At 45.1% G+C, this 24,730-nt stretch overlaps 8 protein-coding genes across 8 annotated transcripts; 4 read left to right on the forward strand and 4 right to left on the reverse strand.

The window, feature by feature from the left end:
• Positions 1 to 5,214: 5,214 nt before the first annotated feature.
• Positions 5,215 to 6,523, forward strand: TSTA_005060 (uncharacterized protein; the record flags this gene model as incomplete). Its single annotated transcript, XM_002488077.1, has 3 exons — positions 5,215 to 6,046; positions 6,115 to 6,399; positions 6,489 to 6,523. The coding sequence occupies 3 exons, from the start codon at positions 5,215 to 5,217 to the stop codon at positions 6,521 to 6,523; spliced, it is 1,152 nt and encodes a 383-aa protein (XP_002488122.1).
• A 1,424-nt stretch (positions 6,524 to 7,947) lies between these two features.
• Positions 7,948 to 8,682, reverse strand: TSTA_005070 (uncharacterized protein; the record flags this gene model as incomplete). The annotated part of the gene is made up of 2 exons (XM_002488078.1): positions 7,948 to 8,294; positions 8,643 to 8,682. The coding sequence occupies 2 exons, from the start codon at positions 8,680 to 8,682 to the stop codon at positions 7,948 to 7,950; spliced, it is 387 nt and encodes a 128-aa protein (XP_002488123.1).
• Positions 8,683 to 11,491: 2,809 nt separating this feature from the next.
• On the reverse strand, positions 11,492 to 12,928 carry TSTA_005080 (calcineurin Ca2+binding regulatory subunit CnaB). The gene is made up of 5 exons (XM_002488079.1): positions 12,643 to 12,928; positions 12,503 to 12,555; positions 12,371 to 12,444; positions 11,970 to 12,304; positions 11,492 to 11,906 (listed from the first exon to the last, which is right to left on the reverse strand). Exons 1-5 carry the CDS (start codon positions 12,746 to 12,748, stop codon positions 11,896 to 11,898), a joined length of 579 nt encoding a protein of 192 aa, XP_002488124.1. The 5' UTR covers positions 12,749 to 12,928; the 3' UTR covers positions 11,492 to 11,895.
• A 368-nt stretch (positions 12,929 to 13,296) lies between these two features.
• Positions 13,297 to 15,305, forward strand: TSTA_005090 (histone acetyltransferase complex component Epl1, putative; the record flags this gene model as incomplete). The annotated part of the gene is made up of 3 exons (XM_002488080.1): positions 13,297 to 13,455; positions 13,611 to 14,096; positions 14,151 to 15,305. The coding sequence occupies 3 exons, from the start codon at positions 13,297 to 13,299 to the stop codon at positions 15,303 to 15,305; spliced, it is 1,800 nt and encodes a 599-aa protein (XP_002488125.1).
• A 349-nt stretch (positions 15,306 to 15,654) lies between these two features.
• Positions 15,655 to 17,321, reverse strand: TSTA_005100 (SET domain protein; the record flags this gene model as incomplete). Its single annotated transcript, XM_002488081.1, has 4 exons — positions 15,655 to 16,154; positions 16,209 to 16,436; positions 16,499 to 17,085; positions 17,171 to 17,321. The coding sequence occupies 4 exons, from the start codon at positions 17,319 to 17,321 to the stop codon at positions 15,678 to 15,680; spliced, it is 1,443 nt and encodes a 480-aa protein (XP_002488126.1). The 3' UTR covers positions 15,655 to 15,677.
• A 393-nt stretch (positions 17,322 to 17,714) lies between these two features.
• TSTA_005110 (O-sialoglycoprotein endopeptidase) lies at positions 17,715 to 19,194 on the forward strand (the record flags this gene model as incomplete). The annotated part of the gene is made up of 2 exons (XM_002488082.1): positions 17,715 to 18,066; positions 18,148 to 19,194. 2 exons carry the CDS (start codon positions 17,715 to 17,717, stop codon positions 18,888 to 18,890), a joined length of 1,095 nt encoding a protein of 364 aa, XP_002488127.1. The 3' UTR covers positions 18,891 to 19,194.
• A 1,060-nt stretch (positions 19,195 to 20,254) lies between these two features.
• On the forward strand, positions 20,255 to 22,028 carry TSTA_005120 (Snf1 kinase complex beta-subunit Gal83, putative; the record flags this gene model as incomplete). The annotated part of the gene is made up of 3 exons (XM_002488083.1): positions 20,255 to 21,015; positions 21,071 to 21,683; positions 21,734 to 22,028. The coding sequence occupies 3 exons, from the start codon at positions 20,255 to 20,257 to the stop codon at positions 21,776 to 21,778; spliced, it is 1,419 nt and encodes a 472-aa protein (XP_002488128.1). The 3' UTR covers positions 21,779 to 22,028.
• A 107-nt stretch (positions 22,029 to 22,135) lies between these two features.
• Positions 22,136 to 24,662, reverse strand: TSTA_005130 (molecular chaperone (ABC1), putative). Its single transcript, XM_002488084.1, has 3 exons — positions 23,743 to 24,662; positions 23,412 to 23,706; positions 22,136 to 23,351 (listed from the first exon to the last, which is right to left on the reverse strand). Exons 1-3 carry the CDS (start codon positions 24,583 to 24,585, stop codon positions 22,270 to 22,272), a joined length of 2,220 nt encoding a protein of 739 aa, XP_002488129.1. The 5' UTR covers positions 24,586 to 24,662; the 3' UTR covers positions 22,136 to 22,269.
• Between the last annotated feature and the right edge of the window lie 68 nt (positions 24,663 to 24,730).

Below are 24,730 nucleotides of genomic sequence, written 5' to 3' on the forward strand. Positions count from 1 at the left end.
CAACATCACTACTATGTATAATATGACTAGGCTTTATTCAATAGCTTATTGCTGGCATCCAGCTATAAGATCCAGTATAAGTAGTAGTATCTAGTTTCGCACATTACTCAGACGGTTAATTATCCGGGGAGCTCACTACCTAACTAGGGATTTAGTCAGATATCACCATATAACATATTAAAAACAGTTATCGCAGTCTCGCCAACGCAGTTAAGGTTTTAGTGTAATTCACTCATAGTAACGTCTCTGAGAAACTACCGAAAGAACAGAGTATTGTGCCTTGATCATGCCAGTGATGGATTCGAGTTGAGTGCTCAATGAACAAGCTTCCCGTCCGCTATCACATCCGCGCAGGAAACTAGCCTCAATCAAGGCCTTACAGACTGTTCTAGGCTCTCTGAAGGTGTTCGCAAGTTTGCAAGTGCCTATAAACTGTAATCAAGAACAGGTCTTATGCAGGAACAATGGAACATAGAGAAATAAACTTCGATTATCGGAATGATTTTTCTGAATTGTCTCTCCCCATGCATCCGAAGAAGAACCGATCGAATGCCGTTGACACCTAGGCAATTGTGTAGTACAAATTAGGTTTGTGTTGTAGCTAACAGCTAGAAGCCTAGAACGCTTGCCTAGCAGTGATCATCTTAGAATCCGGCTAATATGCTGTCTTCCTGGCCTAATATAGGTATGACTACGTAATTGATGCTCACCGGATCCAAACAGCCGCAACACATACTTGTAAGCATATTGATGAAGTTCGAACATATCCTGAAACTACCGGGCGATCTCCTTTCTGCGTTCTTAAGGGGCGCAATATTAAGAACCCCTTTTCGGGAAGTACTGCTTGAACTCAACCGGAAGGATCGCTAATAAAAAGAACAAGGACTCTTGCATTTGAACTCTGATTTTTCAGTCCAATCCAGTCGTCAAGAATGATATTTCAGCCTTCATGCAAAACAAGAAAGAAGGTTAACGTCTCCAACGGTCGCATTAAAAGCACGTGGTGAGGCTAGCTGGACGGAACCTTCTTCGCTACGTGATTGGCCAATTGAGGAAGAGGATCTGACACTTTGCTCGATCAGGAAGTACAGCTCACTTCGGGATGCCGGAGATACCCGAGACCCCACATCTGTATAGTATCTGATTGGTTGTATAGGAAGTATATTTACCATATGGACTCCACACCCACAGGGCTGTATCAGTAATAAAGCTATGTGAGATGAGCAATCTATGTATGATGATGTAGCAAAAGTTGCTCCTGTACACTCATCGCGATCTGCATTTGTTCTTGTTTATGCAGTTCTTCCGCGATTAGTGTGTTTCTGATGGATCATCATAATCGAAAGTTCAAACGGTGGATTCTGGCTTGTTTGAGCAGCTTCTCCGTAACTCTATTTAGCCTCACCCCTCTCCTAGTCTCGTCTTAGGTGTGAGAGGTTACGTACCTATGCTATTAGCATAACCTTGGACGGATAAAGGCTATGTAATTGTATTCATTCACTCTATTATTCTAACCCGAGAGCCGGCTTCTCGGCAAGCAAGTGGTAAAGCATATTTTTTGTACCAGGCAGCGTACCATTGCGGTATCGGACGGGAAAAGAGACATCGGTTCTGCACCGTCCGTTACGATGTTTGTGCCCGAGTGAAATCTAGGAGTTCATATATCCCACCAGCTTGCAGGATAACTATCTGATAGTGTGTAATATGGAATATCCAAAACCTGTACTTAATAAATCGCCCCATTCAGATCATAAGCTATGTTTTGCATGCGGCCCCACTGCAAGGTCGAGAGATTTTGTGGTCTTTAGTCCCAACTGTGGAGAAGCACATATATAGGTACTGCGTGGCTGCAGTAGACCTAAAACATTTCATAATTGTCGCAGTCAAAGCCACTTGTCGTTTCATCTGGGGAGAAATGTAGCTATTTTTTCTCTCCTCGAACACGAGCTTTCTCCTTTGTAAGTGGGACTTTCAGGGGATAGAAAAATTACTCGCAAATAATTTTCTGTAGCTCCGACGTTTCCGGCAGGTGATCGGACTCTTTGTTGGGCATCTCTGAATTGGGATATCATTCGGGGGGTTTGGCCGAGATAGAACAATACCTTCTGTTTATACAATCGGCTTATATAGTTACCTTACTTAACGCCTAAAGACCCAATTCTAGCTAAGCCGGAACCTTAAATGACTATCAGAGACATATTATGATCAGTTATAGCCTTGAAAATGCTACCACGCATGTATTCATAGTTCGTATATCCAACGACAGGCATGGGTTAGGTCGGTAAGGCGGTTCTGCGATACGTACAATCCGATGATTTTCCAATAGGATCTTTTTCCTTTCATTCCCTCGCAAGGAGACTCTCCACTTATCTGTAACCTTAGTTCAGATGACGCACGTCAGTCATTTTAAATCCTCATGCCTGAATAGCTAGCTGAGAGCTTGGCTGGGTGGTGAGACCTTCGCTTGCGACTAGGAAGTAGATGATTGAGTAGCAGGGTCGAGAGCAGAGGACACTGATATCACTTCGATGTCAAATGGATGTTTCAAACTATCTAACCAGATCACAGTCATACAACGTTTTCCGACAGTGTACATACTGCTACTATTAATAATAGTTGCAAGAAAATACCAGATCCGTACTCCGTTGACGTAACTTACAGTACGTACTTCGTTCTGGTTTCCCGAATAGAAAAAAATTTACAGCCTCATTGCGGGATACATTATTGGCGTCTACGGTGATGTCTGGAAGCGTAGATCATTCATTGTGAGGCTCCAATCACATTTCGCCTATATTTTTAGTTTTTTTCTTTTTACGAAAAGGTGGTGGCCTTATTACAATCGATTTGCGAGAATCTCGAATCCATACTGCACACGTCAAATGTTCATTGTCACCACTAGGGATCAAGTATTTGTAATTGACCACCTGATCGAATCTAGATACGCTTATTATATCGCGCGCATTGCCGCGGCTTGCGGGCATGCAGGTCCCCGGAGATGGAACCAGAAGATCAGGCTATGGCTAGGGGGGCCAATAATAGTACGTTGATGAGGCGAGACTACTGTAATTAAAGCGATAAATGCGTGTTTTCTTTTTCTTTCCCTTTCATCCATTTTTACTCTATCAAGTAATAAAGTCTCTACGAACTATATAGTTAACGTAGCTACCAGTGTTTAAATAATAGAGAATTGGGACATTTCCCGAATGCCGTCCGAGTCCTTAGGTATCGACCAACTATCGTATCCATTGGAGCCCAACCACAACCTTGAAAGATTACGCCATACGATCTCCGACAGTGCTGGAGTTAATTAAAGCAGTAGTATTACTAGACTATTTTAGCTCTTATTATTCTCAGGGACTCCGGGCTGAAATACTACTCTTCATAAGCCGTAACTAGGAGAATAATAAAACGACCTGATATAGGGTTACTAACCCCCGCGCAGCCCCATTTTATCAGCGCTAACAAGGGCCTGTTTACTTTTTACTCAAGTCCCATCACTCCTTGAATAATAATAGTCAAGTCACTACCAATACCGAACTCAGAGCTTCATATAAACGTTAGGTGAATAGGGCGCAAAAACTGATGTTCTTGTATTGACTACGATACCTGATTTGAATCCAAGCCATACATGGGTTAGGGTTTCATCGAGACTGAATCCAGGCTATAGCTTGAGCGCGCATTATTTTTCTTATCCTCGATAGTCATGCCTCGTTTCGCCTTGACTCGCCCTACCTTTTACGCTTCGTCTCAAGTATCTCTCACTGCCCTAGAAAAGGACTTGCCCTTTTGAGATGATGTCAACTACATACTGAAAGCCCGTGAGAGTCTAAGTTCGACTTTAAGAGTGAATGGATTGCTTTTTCCTTATTTTCCTTTGCTTTTTCTTTGTGCACCCACTTTAGACAGCTAGCGTAGATCCAGACCCATAAAATAGTCTTTGCTATTCCATCGGGCATGAGGCAGAGTGCATTCACCTAAATCATAGACGCTGTGACCAAATGACTCCTGTCTCTCTCATTCCGCGGATATGATTCCTTCGGCCCTGCCTCTATCTTTCGACCTGGAACAGATAGAAAAAAAAAAAAAAAAAAGCAACAAAAATGGGTCTTCGGATTAGATATCAACAGTAACCGACTTTCATACTACGTACTAGTAGTACGTAGTCGGATCCGTGCCAGATCCTTCAATTAATCCCCGTATTGATCTCGTCACACACGTAGGTACATATTACATCTTTCCCCTTGCACTAGTATCATGCTACCATTCCTCCGGGTAAGCCTTATTTTTTTTCTTTTTTCCTACTCTTCCCTTGACTCGAGCCCCGCCAACGCTAACTAACACTTAGCTACCAGGTGCTAAGGTCGTCACAGGACTAATATTATTAGTGATGTCTCTTTTCTTGATCTCACCTGAATCTTTCCTTGAGGCCCAATCTAATTTGGCGGCCAGAAGATACATCTAGCGCTCTGAGTCCTAGGCTAATGACTATTGCTGAATAGGAATTACTGCCCTTTCATTTGACTGTTGCTGATTCCTCCCGAAATCTACCTGCCATTCTATCTATCTTATAGTGTGAAGAAATACTTCGTTGCAGCTGAGGTCAGAAAAGAGCCAACAAGAAAAAAGAAACGAAAGAAATGATCTTGCCTATATATATATAGGATCTCGGTAACATCACAGAAACACCAACCGATTACAGTTGCACTCTCCATCTTGTTTCCTCTGTTTTAATTCAGAGTACCACTCTCTATTTATGATTGTGTGAGTGGTTAAACCTGTTTGACTACCTCCGACTGTCTTGGCCAATCTCGGAACTCTTTCTTGATCTACGGGACGTTTGCGGAGCTTGAAGCTACCGGGATCATCCTTGAAGTCCATGAGTGACTTACTGGTTGACTGGTAACTGCAGTGTCACCGTTCATACCATTCATCCTACTGGAGGCCTTTTGAAAGAGCAAAAAGACTTGTCACGCTCTCTATTGGGCCTGGAGAGTTGCGATAATATACGAACGGAGTAGGGACTTCGTTGTCGCTCAACTTATAACCACGGCCGGTTCCTTGACTTAAAAAGAACGCAACTTTCAAAAACCAGAGAAACAAACTTGGAGAGACTCGGGCCGCAAAATCGGCAAAACCGAAAAACTGGAACTGTATCTGACTCCTCCGTACTCGCCTCCGTTGCGAGGCGGGCTTCTGGAAGATTGTCAGAGTGGAATGGATGAAGGTACAAACCAAAGGGAACAACAATATCATGGCTACTACCAATACCCGTCAGTACCTGGCCATACACGCCAGGTTGTACAGCAGCAAATCTCTCCTGTACAATCGCCGGAGAGTTTTCGACGGTCAACCGCGGTTCAATCTGTACACCGGAACCGAGCGCAACCACCGCCACCTGGTCGAGGAGGCGCATCTAGACGCAGAATTCACCGTTCGTCTGGCACCGCAGGGTCACATCAGGGCAGTATTTCATCGACCGATCCACTACAGAACGTAGCACTCCAATTTCAGCAACGCCCCTTTTCTCCAGAGCCACTGAGACATGTGCAATCACAGCAAATTGGTTATCCAACACAGCAGCAGCAATATGACACAGCATTCATGTACGGATTCGACCAGTCCGGAACAGCGCAGACGGCTTATGGGATGTCGTTACCAGAGTCTATTGGCGGTCTACCCAGTGGTGGTGCTCGATTTCACGTTTCACAACAATACTTTCCATCGCCGGACGATGCTGAGAGTGTTTCTCAGTTTTTATCTACACAAGAACAACTTGCGGCAGCGTCATATCAGCAACAACAACAAAATCTCCTGGATCGACGACTAGATACAAGTACTTCAATGACTAGCTTCAATCCTACGGGAAGTATAGGAAATATGCAGCAGCCGGTAGAACAAGACATGGCGAATCTGGAGGAAGGGTATAATCGATATCGACAAGTACTAATTACGGTATTTGGCTACACCCAAAGGGGCCATTTGAACGAAGCCAGCCGGTTATTGCTTGATCTATCTGCATGGCTTATTGATAATGCACAAGATTTGGGTAAGACGATCCATGCCTCTTTTTATGTGAATTCCGAAGTACTAAGACAATTATGGTTGGTATTACAGGTCTATTCCGAGACGATCCCAACACACTCACAAAACATAGACAATTATGGAACGAATTTAATATCTGCTGGCTATCGTTATGTCAAAAGCAAAAAGATCTAACAGAGGCACTATTGATGAATGGTCATCATCATCGGCAGCCACTACAAGCACTGCCTGCGACGATGTTGAATGCCGATACCATGGAGAGAATGGGGCAAGAATTGATTCGACTTTGTGATCAGGTTGAGCCACATGGATTAGTGGATTACCAAATGGGCATATGGGAGGAGGAGATTCTTGATAGTAAGACAACAAACTTGCTTTTTCTTTTTTACACAATTTGGCCTTTTTGGAGACCAAACACTAATACGATGCCGTCGTTATCTTTTTAGTTCTTGGTCAATGCCTGGATTTGATAGAGTCATAGATCAATAGACCGATTTTCGATTTCCCTCTAAGAGCGATCCCGGTCGATCATTCCTGTCACGAGCCGATAGAAGCCCTAAAAAACAAACGGAATCCCGCGCGACGCCTCACTTCCTCTTTTTCTTTCTTGTACGAATACGCAATCTTCTCCTCAATTATCAGTTCTTTTTCTATTTATATATATTGGCTTGACAATCATTGGTTGTATTTATATTTTAGTTTTCACTTTATGCGTGATGTGATGTGACGGATTGGAATGGAAATGGTCATGGGATTGGGCGAACATAGATATACATTTTGTTTTTGTTATTCGGTACGTACATTCTTGTTTTGAAGGAGATTATCGAAAGAAGGACGAGTTCGACATGTTACGAAAAAGGGATTATTGGGAGGGAAAAAATGAGCCCTGGAAGACAGGAGGGGAGGTGAGGAGTTTGGGTCACCTGTACAAACTAGATGGTTGTCTTTTTCAACTCTTTGTATGATACCTGCTTTTTTCCCCTTCCTACATTTTTTTCTGTCTAATACGTACATACTTTGGAACACTATGGATTGATCGATATAACAGCAAATATTGCCGATGTTTTAATCTATACCCCCCCTCGAATGCCACTTCGAAGTACCAACCTAATTCAGAAAGGTAGATGCTCTTTTCTTTTTCTCATAGTTCCTTCAATAAATCACGTTCTATTATTTTCTCTTCAATCTCCGCGCTTAGCACCTTTGATAATAATATGGATCTACTATTAATCTAGTTCTCATAGATCAGTGCGCTAAAATAGATTAATCATGTTACCCAACCCCGGGGATCCGGGAAGTGGTGAACACAACCTGTAATATGTGTGTTACTATAAGACTAAGATATCCATGGATGACACTACACCTGTATTACAGCTAGAAGGAAAAGCTATTGGTTGTCGGATCTAAATCCGAGGAATCCCGACCCAAATTCTTGGGCCATCATAGTAAAGTCTAAAAAGTTGATCGGCCTAGTAGATTCGGATCGCGTTGGTGATGGTGAGTTGATGGGAGAAATGTGAGTGACTACGGGGCAGCCAGTCGCGAGCCACAACTTATGTAATATTTTCACATGAATAGATCGTGACATTTAACTACTCAAACTTTAATTGTGTCAGAGCGATCGTGGGATCTGAGTTCTATAGATGCGGTACCTAGATACCATTCTCTAGGGTTAGGGTTGGCTGTGAAGGTGAACAAGCAATTGTACCATATTCATCCTCTAGGAGTACGTGCGCCCTTGGCCTGGTTGATCATAACCATCATTACTAAAGCATTTAGACTAAGTGGTATACAGATAGGGCGAAACCTTATAGCTCTCCTGAATCGTAATCCATAGCTCAACTTCTCAATTAAACGATCCCTCGTAACAGTTGACACTGTCGAATCTATCCCACAAGCGAGTCTTCAGTCACGGTTTCTAATTGGCTTGCCCGTACCACGTATACGTAACCCTTGGCCTTCCTCAATAGCTACTGAGTCTTTGAGAAAGATTATTGCCTTGACAGATTCACCGGGTTGGATCTTTCCAGATCCAGAGCCTTCAACCAGTGCCATGGTAGCTGATACATCAATCACGTTGATGAACAATGTAATTCCAAGGGCAGTGTCAATAGCCACACCACCTTCCTCTTCGCTATTCACGGTGATAGTTCCTTCGAACTCCTTGTAGGCGTTGACCGAGCCGGGGAGGGCAAAAACTGGACCTCGCTGGATCTCCTCACGCTTGATTCCCCTAAGCAAGATTCGTGCCACTTATTGCAAAGACATCCTCTATCGGCATCAAAAAAAGTCTCTTCTAGGTGTTAGTTTAGTTCACTGAAAGTTTGAAATTTCAGGCGTATTCTTACCATTCTTAAGACCTTGTGCTATACAGGAGGTAAAAGCAAGCTCATTAAAGTTGCAAGAATGAAGTAGCACATGATGAAGATGGTATTCGTATATGAGAGATATACGAAGTAATTTGTAAGAGACTATAGTAACAATAAAGTGGTGGAATATGTTGCTGGTATTGGATGTAATCTCGCTTACTGACACTGGATGAGGCAAAGGGGTTTACATGAACGTGATCTACTGGGAGGTTGGACACTGTATTTACAAACCGTCAACCAAATAGATTTCCCGAGGCCGACTTGAAGTCATGGTGATTTATTTGTAGCACTCATTACTTTTGTTTAATTTTATCGAGATCGAAGCAGTACTCCTCATATGTCAAAGAGGTCTAACAATTAGACCTCATAGTAGTCCGCAAGCGATCCATAAGATATCAAATTGGAGTTTGTCAACACTATACTTGACATTATCTAGTAAATGATGGAATACGACCGATAAGTGAATGCCTATGTACTGCACACTGCACATTCTGCATATTTACTACGCAGTATCTACATGACGCCATGTAGTCTGACGTGGGGATCAACATAGATGATCAATGTATGGAACCCGAGATCTAGCTGCAGATCATCAGATCCACCCTGCAACCTTAATCTCTATAATGAAAACAAACAAGACATGACAAACGGAAATATTACATTTATAGCAATACTTTTAAGAATCGTGCCTCATGTTGAGCTTATGATAATCAATAAAATATCGCGTGGATATGCCAGGAACCAACTGCCAATCTCTCAGATGCTGAAATAAGATCTCACCAGGTCTGTGGATCACTTACTATCGAGCATTAGTAAAGTAAACGCAAGGTTAATAGTGATTCTTTCTATGTATGTTACCAATAAGCACTCTTTATCTACCATTTAGCGTCTAGACTTTCCTTTTATTCTTCCAATTTTTGGGCAGTATTTACAATCGACTTGAGTCCACCGGTTTTAGTTTTCTTGGGCGATTCGCTGAAATCGCAAAAACGTAGAAGAATCGCTGAGTAGACCTCCACGGTCTTCTTCATCAATACGACTGATAGTTATGCTTTTTCTATCACTGTTGACTAGTAATACATTTCTACAAAGTGGCCCTGAGAAGAAGGTTTCGTATACCAGTCTCGTAATGCATGAAATATACGTAGTACTGAAGGAAGTTCAACTATCTGATACTAAAGCCCAAAATTCAGTTACCATTAGGAACAGTTACAGTACGCAGGTAAAAGAGCAATTCTTTACGTGCATCTTAGCTAGGTAGTACGTACGGAGTACATATGCCACTCGGATTAAGTGGATCATACGCCGGATTATGGCTGGGATCACATTCAGGAGGACCTAAAATTATCACACTGTTTGTTGAAAAGGAAGAAAGAAGAAAAAGAAACGAGAAAGGGGTTCTCGATCTAGTCCGGGGAATTCGGGTAGACCGCCGGAGCCCTAACCCATGTCTGACGCTACGAGACGTAGGCCCAGTCTTATTGCTTAAAGTCTAAAGATCTAGGGCCTATATCACAGCCTACTATGTAGTATTTCACCGAGGTCGCACTAAAAACGGGCGATCTCGATTGTAATACCGGTCAAGGATCATATTCGCTTAAGGATATTGACATCGGTTGGAATCCTTCGTCTGTACCTGAAACGGATTATGGATGGCCATTTGATCGCAACATGATGGATCAGTATCAGCAGACTCTAACCGAGACATGCTATTTTAACTTTACGTATCCAATCCCCACAAGTTATGAAAGTAACTTAAACGAGGAGATATCGATCCCTCCACGAATCAGGGTTTATCCATCTAATTAGTTTTGAAATTGCCCATTTATCAACTCTCTTCGTATCAGAAGGAGTGACAAAGTTTTGGCTCACCGGTGGAGAGCCGACGGTGCGTAAAGATATTGTTCTCCTATTCTCCTAAACCAAGCCATTGGCAAGCTTTCGCCAGAATGGATTACGGGAATTATGCGTCGATAGGGGTTTGGTGCCCAACCTTATTGCCCTACAGGCTCTAGAGTTTCTACTCCATGCGAAGTATTACTACACCTGCAATAGCACGTTACTAGGGTGCATAAGCAATGTCCAACTCAAAAGAAACGAGGCCCACTCCTGTCATGTTACGCCTGCCTAAACTCTGTGCGAGTCATGCCGCACAACTTACCACATCTCCGGGACCAATGGGTTTTCAGCCGCAATTTGACTTAGTAACCCTGCAACTTATGAATCTGACAATAGTTGCCCTTCATCTCAAACCTTCTTGCTTTAGTTTTCAGCTGAAGAACCAAAGTGACTCCCCGGTCTAGACTCTATTTTATGCGGCATGGTAGTGCTGGTGTATCGACCTTCCTATCTAGGTACTTGATGCATACTAGGGCAATATCCCCAGGTTTGGTTTGAATACCTACTTTGTTCAAGTTTCAGGGCCTGAGGAGATCTTGGAGTTTGGTACTTTGATTGTTAACAGAGAACACTCATGTCAATCCATGATTCTTGTACGGAGTAAGGGGTCTATGGAGAGTACGTACCTAACTACGAGATCTGCTATCGATGATCCCGGATACCATCGGGTCATCATCTCAAAAACCAATTCTCATATTTGGGCAGATTGAAAAACAGCAGTTCAAGATATCTAGTTTCACTATGCAGACTATGGCTCGTGCCTGGTGCCTGGTGCTACCGAATCGTGCCATCCACCACTCGGCTCGGGCCCCGATTTCAGTGTTCGCAACTGTATACCTACATAATTCAATACACATGGGTATGTTTGTACCTACGCATAGGAGCTATTGAAGTCTTATTGGGATTGCGTGCAAGTTAGCCCTAATCTGTATACTCTCGGGCAACCCATCTGCACATGAGTATTTCCGTTTGCAAAATGTTTCCAACAGAGAAGAACAGAATGTGCGTTGTCGATCATGAATTAGCCTTCTTGAGGTCAGATACCTGCTAATATCTTCCTTTCGATAGTGGCTTTGACATGGCTCTTCCAAGGTTTGAAATCGCCAAATATAGAAGTTCTCGGGCTCATTGTAGATAATACACATTCAATGGTTAGAAGGGATACGGGGATTGATCAGTGTATACGTAGTATCGAATACTTCTTTATCATACTGATGAGTCCAAGGAGAGCCATAATTGGGTAATAATCTTATCCTCATGTCGAATTAAACATCGCAACACGGCCCATGCTACCCAGTTCCATACAAATTCTGTGAATGTACTCGTTCCTAGCAAAGCATAGACTTCCACTTCAGTACAGTCCGTCATCGTCTTGGTGGTCCAGGAATCTGTGCAACATGCCCTTGAGTCATGCATGTACTTTAATTTAGTACCCGAAAGTAAGCGGCCGTAGTCATAAGTCATATCACATTGAGAAAACAGCCTTCTCAAGAACTTGATAGATAGACATCAAAAGGAAAGAAACAGATCAATCGTGATAGAATCTGGTATGCAACAGGGACAAATGTTGTAGCATCAAGGATATTTATATTTCACCTACATGTAGTCAGTATCATTCATATATCGAACCCTTCTCCTCCACAGGAATAATCAACTTACTCAATGTCATATTCATACTGATATCAGTACTCTCCACCATATGCTTAAACTCCTCAAAACTGATTTTCCCATCCCCATCCTTATCGGCTTCCATAATGGTCTTATCTACAATCTGTTGCAATTGCACATCCTTGAGATTGCTACCCACCATCATCTTAAGCACGATAAACAATTCGCCGTTTGAAATGTACCCGTCCCGATCAATGTCGTATACTTTGAAAGCGAAGTGGAGTTTCTCGTCTTTGTTACCCTTGGAACTGAATGCAGATAGACCAGAGACGAATTCTTGGAAATCGACATCGCCGCCGCCGTCTTCGTCGAAGATGGCGATCATTCTATTTGGCAAAAGCTGTGCGTCAGTTGAGTCCGGAATTGTGTGCATAGATCAAAAGAGGGCCTACCGTGGAGCGAGTGGGTTGGATGATACTTGTGGGAGCGAAAGGAATTCTTCTCGTTCAATCGTGCCAGAGTTGTCCTGTATTCCGCCATAAGCCTTTCTGCACCGTAACTCCATATGTTAAATCTCAACATACTTTATCTAATTTCATGAATCGCTTGCGCAAGCGATCGACTTCATCGCGATCAACTATTTCGTGATAAGGCTGTTAGTTCGATTGACGGTGACGATTGTCAAGCACCCAGCAATGAGTGTGAAAAGCTAGGGAAATCTTACAGTTGGACGCATCGATAATGCGATCGAGGACTTGGCTTCCACCAATAGATCCTTGTCGTCTTCTGGTATTATACAAAGCAGCGTTGTTGACCTCGTGCGACTCCATGACGGGCTCGTTTTTGTGAAGTGTGAGGAGGGACGTTTGCGATGGTATTTGATAACGATGCGCAGGGTTGCGAAAGATCGCAGTAAATATTCCAATATAACAAGGTATAAATCCTTGTTACTCGATCAAAGTAGCTAACAGTAATCTTTAGTTGATTGTTGAGACGATAGCGATAGAGGCGATATCAACAATTTACGGAGCCGCCAAGACCAACTCTAGCTAGCCTTAATGCCTTAGCCTAATCGTTTACGGTGGCTATCAGCAATTTGATATCACGAGTCCCCGCACTAACCGCATACGGATAGACAAGCGAGCCCCTGAGGCCGTGCACCCGCCCAAAACAGGCTGCAACGCAGTGAGATGGCAACGTCAACTCAACAGATCGCTGTGGCGCTACGAGATTTCAATCATCATTATCTCCCCATTTTCCATCGAAATTCATCACGAAAATACGACCACACGATTTTTCATGACTCAAGCTATTGTCCAATACTAATTTTGCCTACCCTTTCGCATGGTCGCGCCTACCGTCGCGTCCCGAAGTTCACATGACTAGGTACGGGGGTATGGGGAGGACGCGCCCGAAGAAACTCACCTCCAAGGCGTCCATCCCCATAGTTAGGGAGGATCAAATAGATGTCATCGATGAGGATATCCAGGCCGCGCTCCAACAAGTCGAGACAGGCGTTGAAAAGGCAGAAGAATCGGTACGTGTCTTTGCTGCTCATCCCTACCCAGGATGATATATGTCACGTGATACATATATGATGCTATCCGCGAAAAATTTTTTCCCGATGCCTTTGTGATCGCGATTGTTGCTTTCCAGAACCACCAGCTAAATAAGTCATTTGAAAATGTGTAGGAATTCCACCTTCAAGCTGCCATCAATGCCGTCGCCCTCGGAAAAATCAGCGAGGCCAATATCCCCACGCCCGAAACCGTCCTGAGTTCTATCAGATATGATGAGCTCTATCCTCCCACATTTTCACAACCTGCGACTTACATCCGGTTTTCTTCCACTGTGGAAGACTGTTGTGGATGTTTATATAACCTCGATGAGGAAGATGACGTATACCTCAAGATAATGAACGAAAAGAGGGGCCCCTCCACCCCCGCGTGCACAGAGAACCAGTTTGAAGAAGTGATGTATTTCTTCGAAGAAACAGCGCAGATGAAACAACCATTCGCGTCCGTAGACAGTCCTCCTGTGCTTCCATTCGCTGAGATTGAGGAGTGCTTCGATGCCGCCGTAGAGGAACATATCAAGAGGTTTGCCAAGGACATATACGAACACTGGCGGAAGAGGAGGATGAGCGTCGGGAACCGTCCCTTGCAAGTATCTCTCAAGGTGAGTCCCTTCCTTCATTGACCATTGCTGAATGAGGCATCTAACTTCATTCAGTTCGAAACGGGCCAAGAAACCGATGATGGCGATCCATATGTATGTTTCCGTAGGCGTGAAGTGCGACAGATCCGCAAAACTCGTGGTAGAGACGCGCAAAGTGCGGAGAAGCTGCGCAGGCTTCGCAAAGAATTGGAGGATGCGCGCCAATTGGTCGCCTTTGTGCGACAGCGCGAACTTGCAAGAAAAGAGATGTTCAACATTGAGAAGCAAGTCTTCCAACAACGCGCACAAGTCAAAGAGATGAAACGGAAACTTGGCATCAAGGACGATGATGAGGATCTCATCAACCAAAAGGCAAGTAACCAAGCTCTCGGTCTCCCAGTATCCATGACTGACATTTCAAAGCCTAAGAAGAAGCCCGAGGTACCAGCTATCCAGCGTGCTGTTCCACCACCACAGCTTCGCATATCTCAACGGTCTGGTGCTCACGCTGCCGCCGAAGACTTGCAACTGTTGGAGGAGGTGCAAGCTGAGAAGGAGAACGAAATAATTCGCGACATCAAACAGAATCTGCAAAAGCATCTGAAATGGAACGAAGGATTCGTTGATCACACGACTGCTCCACTGACGCCATCCCCTAAGAGGACGTTCGAAGCTGCCTTCCGTCCTGCAATCACCACACAACTGCCCACTCCGCCATCTTCAGATGCATCGGATACAAACGATGCCGTTGCGCTAGATAATTTGCATCCATACTTCCGTGATCGTATTGCGACTTTGGACATGGATGATGATACCACCAAATTACCTTCTTTCAGAAGACGTGTAGGTCGAGGTGGTCGGATGATGATAGATCGCCGCAATATGGTTGTAAGACATAAGGCAGACATCGATCCAGTGATACTTGACCGGTTCAAGTATGATGATGATGAGGATGAGGACGAGGATATAGTGTTCGAGCGAGATAAGTATGATATTCAAATCATGCAACATCGTGCTGTCATGGCCGCGAAAGCTCGAGAGGTTGCGCAAATGCAAGCCCAAGCACAGGCCCAGGCCCAGGCTCAAGCCCAGGCTCAAGCGCAAGCTCAGGCGCAAGCACAGGCACAGGCTCAAACAGCTCGACAGATGGCTGGAGAGCGTAATGCACCAGCAGGCGCAACCATGGGCTCCAATCCTGGCATAGGAGCAGTCACGAACGCCTCGACCTAATGACTGAAGTGTATTTTTTCCGATTGTTTTTGCATAGCGGGAGTTCATGATCTTCTGGGGGAGAATGTCTCGTCCGTCCACAGTTGTTGTATACCTGGAATTGTCTTTGCTTTGCTCCTCTTTGGCCGTCCTTCATTGCCGTTGCCCACTTTTACTTACCTCATACGCGAGGTGTACTTGATTTTGGGTGCTGTGGCAATCTTTCGATAAACTGTACATATATCAGGAACCATGGCCGTGGTTCACTTCCTGTATGACTAGACACATTATTAGCAAAATTATTTTGGAAGCAGTCTGCTTGCATCCGAAATTTTCTTCAAGTATCTTCTCATACCTGTTTTAGTTCTTCAGAGTCAGAACCTCGGTGATCCTTCAATTGTGTTTTGCCTTCTTCTGATGCTTCTGACCTGTACCATCCGTCGTACGTTTCCCAGCACCCTTTTCTTCGGCGGTGAGGAAGTCCTGAAGCATCACCGAAACATGTTGTAGAATTTCTTTTTCTCCGAGACGAACTTCAACAGCCATCTTGCGACGACGTTCGCTAGTCGAAAGACTAGATGTCGAAGCGAATTGCTGCAGTATAGCTTTATCTTGTTCGACTGTCGTACCGTACTGGGACAACTTGCTTTTGACTGAGTCGAGTAGTATACGAGCTTCACGTGCTGCCAAAATGGGTTTGGGGGGCTTCTGCTTTGACTGTAATCGTTGTAACTCTTCGCGCTCGAGCGTTAGCGATTTCAGGAGGGCGAGAAGCTCATCCGGTAATATGTCGGTTAAGCTATCCTCTGCCGAAGGTCGCAAGATACAGTAGCCGTCTTCGAGAATTTCCAGTTCATGAAGCAATTTGAGCTAGTCTGATGTCAGTAAAATCAGTAAAAGACAGGTGCTGAAAAAAATGCATACATGAGGATATTCTTGGCTTTCGATATTGTCGAGGCCAGCAGCATGACAAATGCCAGTCAGAGGAAGTTCGACAACATCATATTGGGCATAGTTATCGGTAACGTAGCCGTATCGTCGGAGGAGATCTGAACGTGGTAATTCGCCGTAGTCATTAAATATCTCATCGCCAGTTTTGATGGGTTTGATGGCCCTCATGACCAGCGCCCCATCTTCCTGAAACAAACGTGCCTGAGGCAAGTCGAGTCAGTCAAGCGGTTCCCGCAAAGATTGCGCTCAACCAGCTAGCTTACATTGTTTCTATCAGCATCTGCATTGAGCAAATCAGCCAGGGGAACCATGCCTTTCGGCAGTTGTTCCTCATCATCTGTCAAGTACCCATCTTCTCCTTCACTTTCTTCCTCTTCCCCCTTTTCAATGTCAAAGGCATAAGCCATAATCAAGGAGCCCATGCGATGCGCCAATTCTAACAAGGCCTGTGCTCCTGCGTCGTCATCGTAGGACATAACACCGTTGACAGGTGGGAAAAGGTCTGGGTGGGAGCGAACGAGGGGTATTATTTTTTCGAAAATATCTTCTTCCGCATCCTTCTTTCCGATCTTGTGGATCACTGCACTGGCTTGAAGTTGGGAGAGTTCCTCCCCAGACCAAAACATCAACGTATCGAATTTCGTTGGTAGTACTTGAAAGTACTGGTTCCAGTTGGACCGTTCGCCTAGCGAATATTCGTAGATCATGACAACAACGAGAGACAGCCAGGGACCCAGATTTTTCAGTTCGTCTGCGAGAATTTCATTCAGGGGAGAGGTTTTGACCATCAGTACAACACGCTGCGGGAGGTGGAAAAGGTCTTCTCCTTCCTGTATATCGCTGCGAGCAACTGAGAAGATGTCGGTTAAAGGATGCGGGTCGGAATAAAAAGCGTGACAAAGTAGCTCAAATAAAAAAGGAAAAGAAAAACTTACCAACTCCTCTACCAGAGCCTTGATGGTGAAGATCTTGCACCTCGATTTTGGAACTGATTGTCACGCCGGTCTGTTGTGAAAGCCACTGCATGAACCCATCAGTCTGACGCTGAAAGTCGTCAGCGTCAGGGAAATGCTCCGTACTCGACATAGTATGAAATAATGAGAGCAGGAAGAGTAGGGAAAGCGAAAAAATTTTACAACAAAATAAAGGAAACACCCAGCAAGATCGCTGGCAACAAGGAGGGGAAGCGAGAGTGAAGGAAAGTGGTGAAGAAATGGAGGATGAGTAAACTAATTCTCCTCATACTGATGTGTGTATAGTCTGTGCTCGCTTCGGATAAATCCAACGGCCGGCGGATCTGCCGCTGGGTGTGCCTCGTGGCCAATCGATAAGCATTTTCGCATATCCGCCAGAGCCTTCGTCAACCAAAATTTCACCCATTCCTGATTAGGTCCGTCAATTTGCGCTGCAAATTCATTGTTTTGCACGGTTCACTTGCTTTCTTTCCTGTTTGTAGCTTGCTTTCTATTGAGAACGGAAATGATTGCCATCGGCCTTGAAGGCTCTGCCAACAAGATTGGCGTGGGCATTATGCTACATCCGAAAAATGGCGGCCCCGCTCAAGTACTCGCAAATATCAGACATACCTATGTTTCGCCCCCAGGAGAAGGATTTTTACCAAAAGATACGGCCCAGCATCATCGCGCGTGGGTTGTGAAACTAGTCAAGGCAGCTATCAAAGAGGCAGGAATATCGGTAGATGACGTGGACTGTATCTGCTACACCAAGGGCCCTGGTATGGGAGCCCCGCTTCAGAGCACAGCTGTCGCGGCACGCATGCTGAGTCTTTTATGGGGGAAAGACTTGGTTGGTGTAAATCATTGCGTTGGGCGTACGTTGAGCTCTGTTTATTTTGGTTTCTAATACCCAAACGAGGGAGAAAGCGTGTGTATGACTAATTCTCGAGGTACAGATATTGAAATGGGACGGCAAGTAACAGGGGCCACGAACCCTGTTGTTCTGTATGTATCCGGAGGCAATACCCAAGTCATAGCATATAGCTCCAAACGATATCGCATATTTGGAGAAACACTTGATATAGCCGTCGGAAACTGCTTGGACAGATTTGCACGCACGATATATATCTCAAACGACCCAGCGCCAGGCTATAATATCGAGCAACTTGCGAAGAAGGGAAAACGTCTAGTTGAAATGCCTTACACTGTCAAAGGTATGGATTGCTCCTTCTCTGGTATTCTAGCACATATCGACAGTTTGGCAACATCTTTGGGTCTTAATGGGCCTGATGCTGCGGCCTTGGATGAGTCAAATCAAACGGAGATAAATGGCGATGGCGACGCCGACGCCAGCGGCAAAATCACCCGTGCAGACTTGTGCTTTTCTTTACAAGAAACGATATATGCCATGCTGGTTGAAATCACCGAACGAGCAATGGCCCATGTTGGTGCAAAAGATGTTCTTATTGTTGGTGGTGTTGGATCCAATGAAAGACTGCAGGAGATGATGTCCCTGATGGCACGAGACCGAGGTGGTCACTTATACGCCACGGATGAACGCTATTGCATTGACAACGGTATCATGATCGCCCAAGCGGGACTAATGGCATATAGTCATGGTTTCAAGACGCCGATCGAGGAGTCAACATGCACTCAAAGATTCCGAACGGACGACGTCTATGTAGACTGGCGAGACTGATCCTTCGGTTGACAGGTACTATCAAAGCAAAAGTGCTGAATTGAGCTTTGGGTTCAGGTCCTTGGCGTTGTCGGCTCCAGCATAAAAACCGCATTTTATAAAGCATGTATCAGGTCGGAGTCACGGTTCGAGAAAGCATGTTGCAACTTAGATGCTTTGGGGTGGAAACTCTCCGGGTGGTCTAATCCCAGGCCTCTTGGTTATCGTCATCTTCTTCTATGATTGCCGACGAGATTAAACTTGGTTCTTTTGATGGTAAGAGTTCGTTTCGGTCCATCCAGTCAGCATAAAATTCGCTTAATGTGAATCTGTTGGAGCTTTTGCCATCTGATTGCTGTTTCCGAAATTGGCTTTCGTGAGCCTCAGAGACTGTTGAATCTGAATATTCGTCTCTTTCTTGAGCATGGTCATCCGAACGAGATCGCTTAATTCTGGGCAGTTCGGTTTCTGGATCGCTCGACAAGTTGAATATCTGTCCGATGAATCGGTGTGTGATGCAAAGCAATAGACCAGCAGTTCCACCAATCAAAACTGCATATCCAAGGAAATAATAAAGAGGCTGTATTAATGACTTAGTCTTGGATTATACTCTACCAATTCGAAGCCATTATCTGCTGCTCCTTTAGGAAGATTCAATAATACTAAAACTCACCTCGAATTTCGCCAAAAACCTGAATGGGGCGCCAACGATATAGAAGACCACTCGTCCGAAATACACAAAAGGTGCTAGAATAATTCCCAAAAGTGACAGCAAAAGAGAGGAAAGGCTCCATACGAGCAAATATATAGGATACACCAGGTAGTGAACCAGTGCTCCTGTAAACCGTAGGATGCGGAGCCAAACATTGGAATCCATAATTGGAGACTCACGGAGAGATTCCACCAACGGCTAGTTTTCGAGTTAAAAGAAAGTTCCATGACAATTTCTAAGAAGAAGTTATTGCTTACCTCGCTTTTCATCATTCCATCTGTGAGTTGAAGATATTGTTCCAGATGGTTGTGAGGAAAGTGAACGATGACGATGCTTGTTTCGGACTTCCGAAAACAGTAGAACTAACCTAAGCCGCAAAGAGACTAGCGTATCCATGAAGAGGAGTGGGGCTGCCAAGAAGCCATTCAATGAAGGCAGCTTCGATCCATCTCATTGTCCTCCCCTCTCTAACTGCTCTGGGCAACCGCTTCACATTGCTTTTTCTGCGTACTCTCACTAGCATCAAAAAGAGAATCTCAATAACTCGATCGTACAGACTCATCAATCCTTATCACCTCACTCATTCAAAATAGCGTCGACGTCGAATGCTAGCCCCTTGATTTTCTTCATCCGTCATCCCCGCAAAGGCCGGCGTGCGACCTCCCCGCTCTAGATGGGAAATAGTCCCTCCAAGAGTCCGCCAGGTAACTCCCACGCTCCGCTAGCCGGGTCTCACAACGTTCCTGGCCAAGAGCGAAGGGTGAACAGGCGGACTTCAATCAATGCATTGTCAGGCACAAAAGCGAGCGCCGCAGATCCCTCGGCTACCAGAGAGAGCGCCACAGGCCAACCAGCTTCTCATGGTGTGGCTGCGGGACAGCAGCAACGTCCACAGTCGCGAAATGTCCCTCCTCAAACGACACAACCGATTCATGAAGTGCCGGATAGGACAGGTGGTAGAAGATTTGATGGTCGACACTCGGCAAGAGAGGCTGTAGAGGCCTCTAGTCCAGTTCAAGTCCCCGCAGCGACAAATCGTCCAGGGCGAGATGAAGGCTACGTACCGCACGAATCTTCGGCGAACCCTGCAAATACATACTATTCCGCATCCCACCTCCAGAGAGGTCCTCCTCGATTACCGCTGCCCATCGGAGACGCCAATGCTACCCCAGGTTCGCCGGTTATTGCGCCGGTAGATTCGCAAGTAGACTCGGTTCCGTTCGAATTGGAAAATCAAATACCTCAAGCAACAATATCACTTGATGATCCGCATGTCGATGAAGATGAGGTCGAGGATGAAATGCAGGCCTATGCGATGCATGGCCCGGGTAGCAAGGCTGTGCCAACCGTGATCGAATGGAGGGGCACTGGGGATCGTGTATTCGTTACGGGTACATTCGTTAACTGGGAAAAGAAATTCAGATTACACAAAAGGTGTGCATCCATAAAATTGCTGTGATTGCGATACAGATGCTAACACATAATACAGTGACACGGAGCCTAACGTCAAGTCAACAACTTTACACCTTCGACCTGGAACGCACCACCTCAAGTTCATTGTCGATGGAGACATGCGAGCTTCGGACGACCTCCCAACAGCCGTAGACTTCACAAATCATCTTGTCAACTATATTGAAGTAGTAGCAGACGACATAGGAGGTCAGCGGTCCAGGCGAGAAAGTGAACGAGCAATGAAAGCCATGGTCCCCGCAGGCGTTCATCCACCGCAAGTTCTCCCCGAAACCGTAACCGCACAACAGAATCAAGAAGCCCTCGAAAAGGACGAAGAACCCGAAGAGGAGCCCGAAGAAGAAATACCCATGGGAAACTTCCGCGGCACCGTCCCTCAATTTCTCATAGACATTGACCGTGAAGAAGAAGATGCTGAGTATCAAAGAGCAGCAAATGTGATCGCTGATGCTCCTACGCCTCCAATTCTGCCTCTGTTCTTGGGAAGGTCGATTCTAAACGGAACAACGCCAATGAAGGATGATAACAGTGTACTGAATTATCCGAATCATACGGTGTTGAATCATCTTGCTACGAGTAGTATCAAGAACGGTGTTTTGGCCACAAGTGTCACGACTCGATATAAACGAAAGGTATGCTTCTCTTTTTTATATTGTACTTCTACTTCTAATGCGTGCTATAGTATGTCACAACTATATTGTACAAACCAACTGGCGATGTTATGTAATACGTAGTTCTAAATGGCGACTTCTTCCAATGTGTTCATGCAGAAAGATTCCTTTTTAATACCTTCTGGCCGCCTTGTTGATGTATGTGATGGGCCGATGAATGATTATAATATGGAATATGCCTTTCTATTCTCTTTTCTATTCTTCTGGGGGCAAATAATCGCGGGGATGCCCAAATGACAATTATGAATCATGAAGCAGGTAGCGACTTTATGGGAGATTTGCGTTGAAGACAAGTGCTTTATTTTCACTTCCTTGATTTTCTAGACATGTAATCTATTGTATAGGGCTTAATGGTTCCCATAGATAGCTACCGAGATATATTGCGTAATTGCAAGCATTTAAATGAGTATCAGATGTCGTTAATACTACGTATTGTCTATTATACATGTGATTTTTCATCTATCTATCTAGTATACAAAGCGCAGGAGCTGTTCTATCTCACTTGCCCATCTTCCAGGAAGATATCGAACAAAATGAATGAAAATGTCTATCTCCGCCCAATAACATCTTTAAACATCTCCTTACAAGGAACCCTACTCTCCAATTTCGCACACAGCAAAAAAGCACCACTCAACTTCCGATGTAAACTATACGTCTCTTCGGGCGGAGGCGCCAACCTCTCCCTCAACATCGTTGGAATCAGCGACCGTACTCGATCCGTAATCGTTTGATCTCGGAAATCATATACATCCGGTGCAGAATCGCGGTATGGTTCTGCGAGAGTCATGATGGAATCAATATGTGCATCAACCATTGCTTGGGATTCGTAGCCTGTTAGATAGCCCAATTTCAGAGAAAGTTCTCGGCAGCGTTCTCTGTCATCCCGTGCTGCGGCGATGAGGGTGTCGACGTATGTTCTGATAAATTCATCGGGATACTCGCGCGAGGCACCGAAATCAAGTAATTCAAGACGATTCTTTTCCGCGTTATAGAGAAAATTAGTCCAATTGGGATCAGTCTGCATAAACCGAAACTCGACAATCTCGCGTAGACAAAGTCGAAGAATTTCCGTGCCGATCCAGTCGCGCTGTTCCTGTGTGAAATTCTTGATTTTGGTCACGGCTATACCGTCCATTCGTTCCATGGTCAGAACCTGTTTACCAGAGGCTTCGTGGATGATTTCGGGGACGACGAAGGAAGCAGAATCATCTTTGAGGAGCTTGCGAAAGCGGTCTGCGCATTCGGCCTCGCGCTCGTAATCGCATTCCCAGGCGAGTTCTGTGCGGGCATTGGCGATCGTCTTATCGAGGAAGAGACCTTTGGGGAGTAGACGGGTTGCGGTAAGGAGGATGGATAGATTGTTGAGATCAGAATCGATGGAGTCTGCTACTCCGGGATACTGGATTTTGACAGCTACACGTCGTCCATCTTTCTTCAGCACTGCGCCGTGGACTTGGCCTATCGAAGCCGCGGCCATAGGAATCTCTTCAAAGGACTCGAATAAGTCTCGCCACTTGGGGCCAAGGTTATCGACGAGGACTTTGTCTCTTTGAGAAGCTGGCATGTAATCAGCACGGTCTTGGACTCGTTGCAAGACCGCAGCGATAGGTTCCGGCAACATGCGGGAATCTACAGTCAGTTTAGGTTAGCCAGGCAGTAAATATCTCCTTCCCGAACAGGTGAACAAACCTTGAAAGCTCATCATTTGGCCTAATTTCAGAGCTGCGCCTCTCATCTTAGACAGCTTTGCGACAAGACGTTCCATATTGCCGGCACTAAACATGATCGAGCCATTGGATCCGTCACTAGATCCAGTGGCTCTTCGAAAACTTTCGCCGAAAGCGCCAAATGCCATCGATGTGGCGAGGCCACCGTATTGCCAGATTCTACCGAGACGTGTAGATGGGACACGCGATTCGGACATTTGATAAGCAATTTCCTTGGTTATCGGTGCTCCCGCAAGGGGTTCCTTGATGATAGTTAGCTTGTGCCATGATCAGATACCATGGCGCATATATACCTGAACATCTTTTGGCAATGTTCCGACTGTGGATGTCACATGTTCTTCCCTAATTATTGGTTGCTCTGATATATTGCTGATAGTTTCCTTTCGGACCGGTCCGTGTTTCGCAACATCATCTTCGCTGTTGTTGTAGAGATTTCTTTTCTTCTTCGAAAGAAGCAGGCCTGCAACCCTTGGGCTACGGAATACTGCTTGTAGAGCTTCTTCCGATGGCTCCTCAGACTCGTTTTTAGGAGTATGGAACACATCTGAATTTATGGGCCCGGAAGAAACGTGTGGATCGGTCCCTTGAGCAATATTTCCTTCTTGAGGTATTTTAACCCTAGGAAGTGAGGAGAGTCCAATTTTCGGACTCAGAGACGGAGTGTAAAATGTATCTTGAGCGTTGCTGACAGTGACTCCATCAGAACTTTTTAATGTCTCGGGGTCCGCTTGTTTGGCGGGTATTTGGAACTCGGCCTGTCTTTGCAGCTTCCTAGCTTCCTCAGAAGACAATGTGCTTTCTGGGATAACAGCCTTTACATCGTGTGGCTGGCTTTGACTGCTTTGACTAGCATCACTTTCGGATGTGCGATTGATAAAACTCTCATTGACTGATCCGGTTGCTTGATCACCCGAATATGAAGCAGTTGGCCTCTTCTCATCAAAGCGTCGAGCCAATGCAGAAGCTGCTTGTGCAGTAATGACCAAATTGTCAACCTGCTGCTTGAGCCCCTTTGTCAAAGAAGACGTGCGTGTATAGACATCTAATTGCCGTTGTCGGATAGTAAGATGTTTGCGCGCAACAGATTTGGCGACACTTAGGAGCTGGAGAGCATCCAGCAGGCGCTTCCCCGACATTTTGAATTGCCCGGTATATTTCTTGACTATAAGAACTGCATTCCGAAGAAAATGCGGTAATGCGATTTCAATTGCTTATCGAATTAGTAGAAAGTTGACTGGCCTGAACGATATATGGCACACTTTCTGCCTGATTTTCCCGCCC

This window comes from Talaromyces stipitatus, genomic scaffold (genome assembly GCF_000003125.1).
Source record: "Talaromyces stipitatus ATCC 10500 scf_1105507295517 genomic scaffold, whole genome shotgun sequence".
Lineage (NCBI taxonomy): Eukaryota > Fungi > Ascomycota > Eurotiomycetes > Eurotiales > Trichocomaceae > Talaromyces > Talaromyces stipitatus.

What these genes read in the sequence shown, in the direction of transcription:
- TSTA_005080 (XM_002488079.1), bottom strand. Translation starts at nt 12,748, where the DNA reads ATGGAGTCGCACGAGGTCAACAACGCTGCTTTGTATAATACCAGAAGA. An exon ending in CATTATCGATGCGTCCAACT is followed by an intron (nt 12,556 to 12,642) that starts GTAAGATTTCCC and finishes ATCACGAAATAG; the next exon opens with TTGATCGCGATGAAGTCGAT. An exon ending in GATTCATGAAATTAGATAAA is followed by an intron (nt 12,445 to 12,502) that starts GTATGTTGAGAT and finishes GGCGGAATACAG; the next exon opens with GACAACTCTGGCACGATTGA.
- TSTA_005130 (XM_002488084.1), bottom strand. Translation starts at nt 24,585, where the DNA reads ATGTCGGGGAAGCGCCTGCTGGATGCTCTCCAGCTCCTAAGTGTCGCC. An exon ending in CATTGCCAAAAGATGTTCAG is followed by an intron (nt 23,707 to 23,742) that starts GTATATATGCGC and finishes TCATGGCACAAG; the next exon opens with CTAACTATCATCAAGGAACC. An exon ending in CCAAATGATGAGCTTTCAAG is followed by an intron (nt 23,352 to 23,411) that starts GTTTGTTCACCT and finishes AACTGACTGTAG; the next exon opens with ATTCCCGCATGTTGCCGGAA.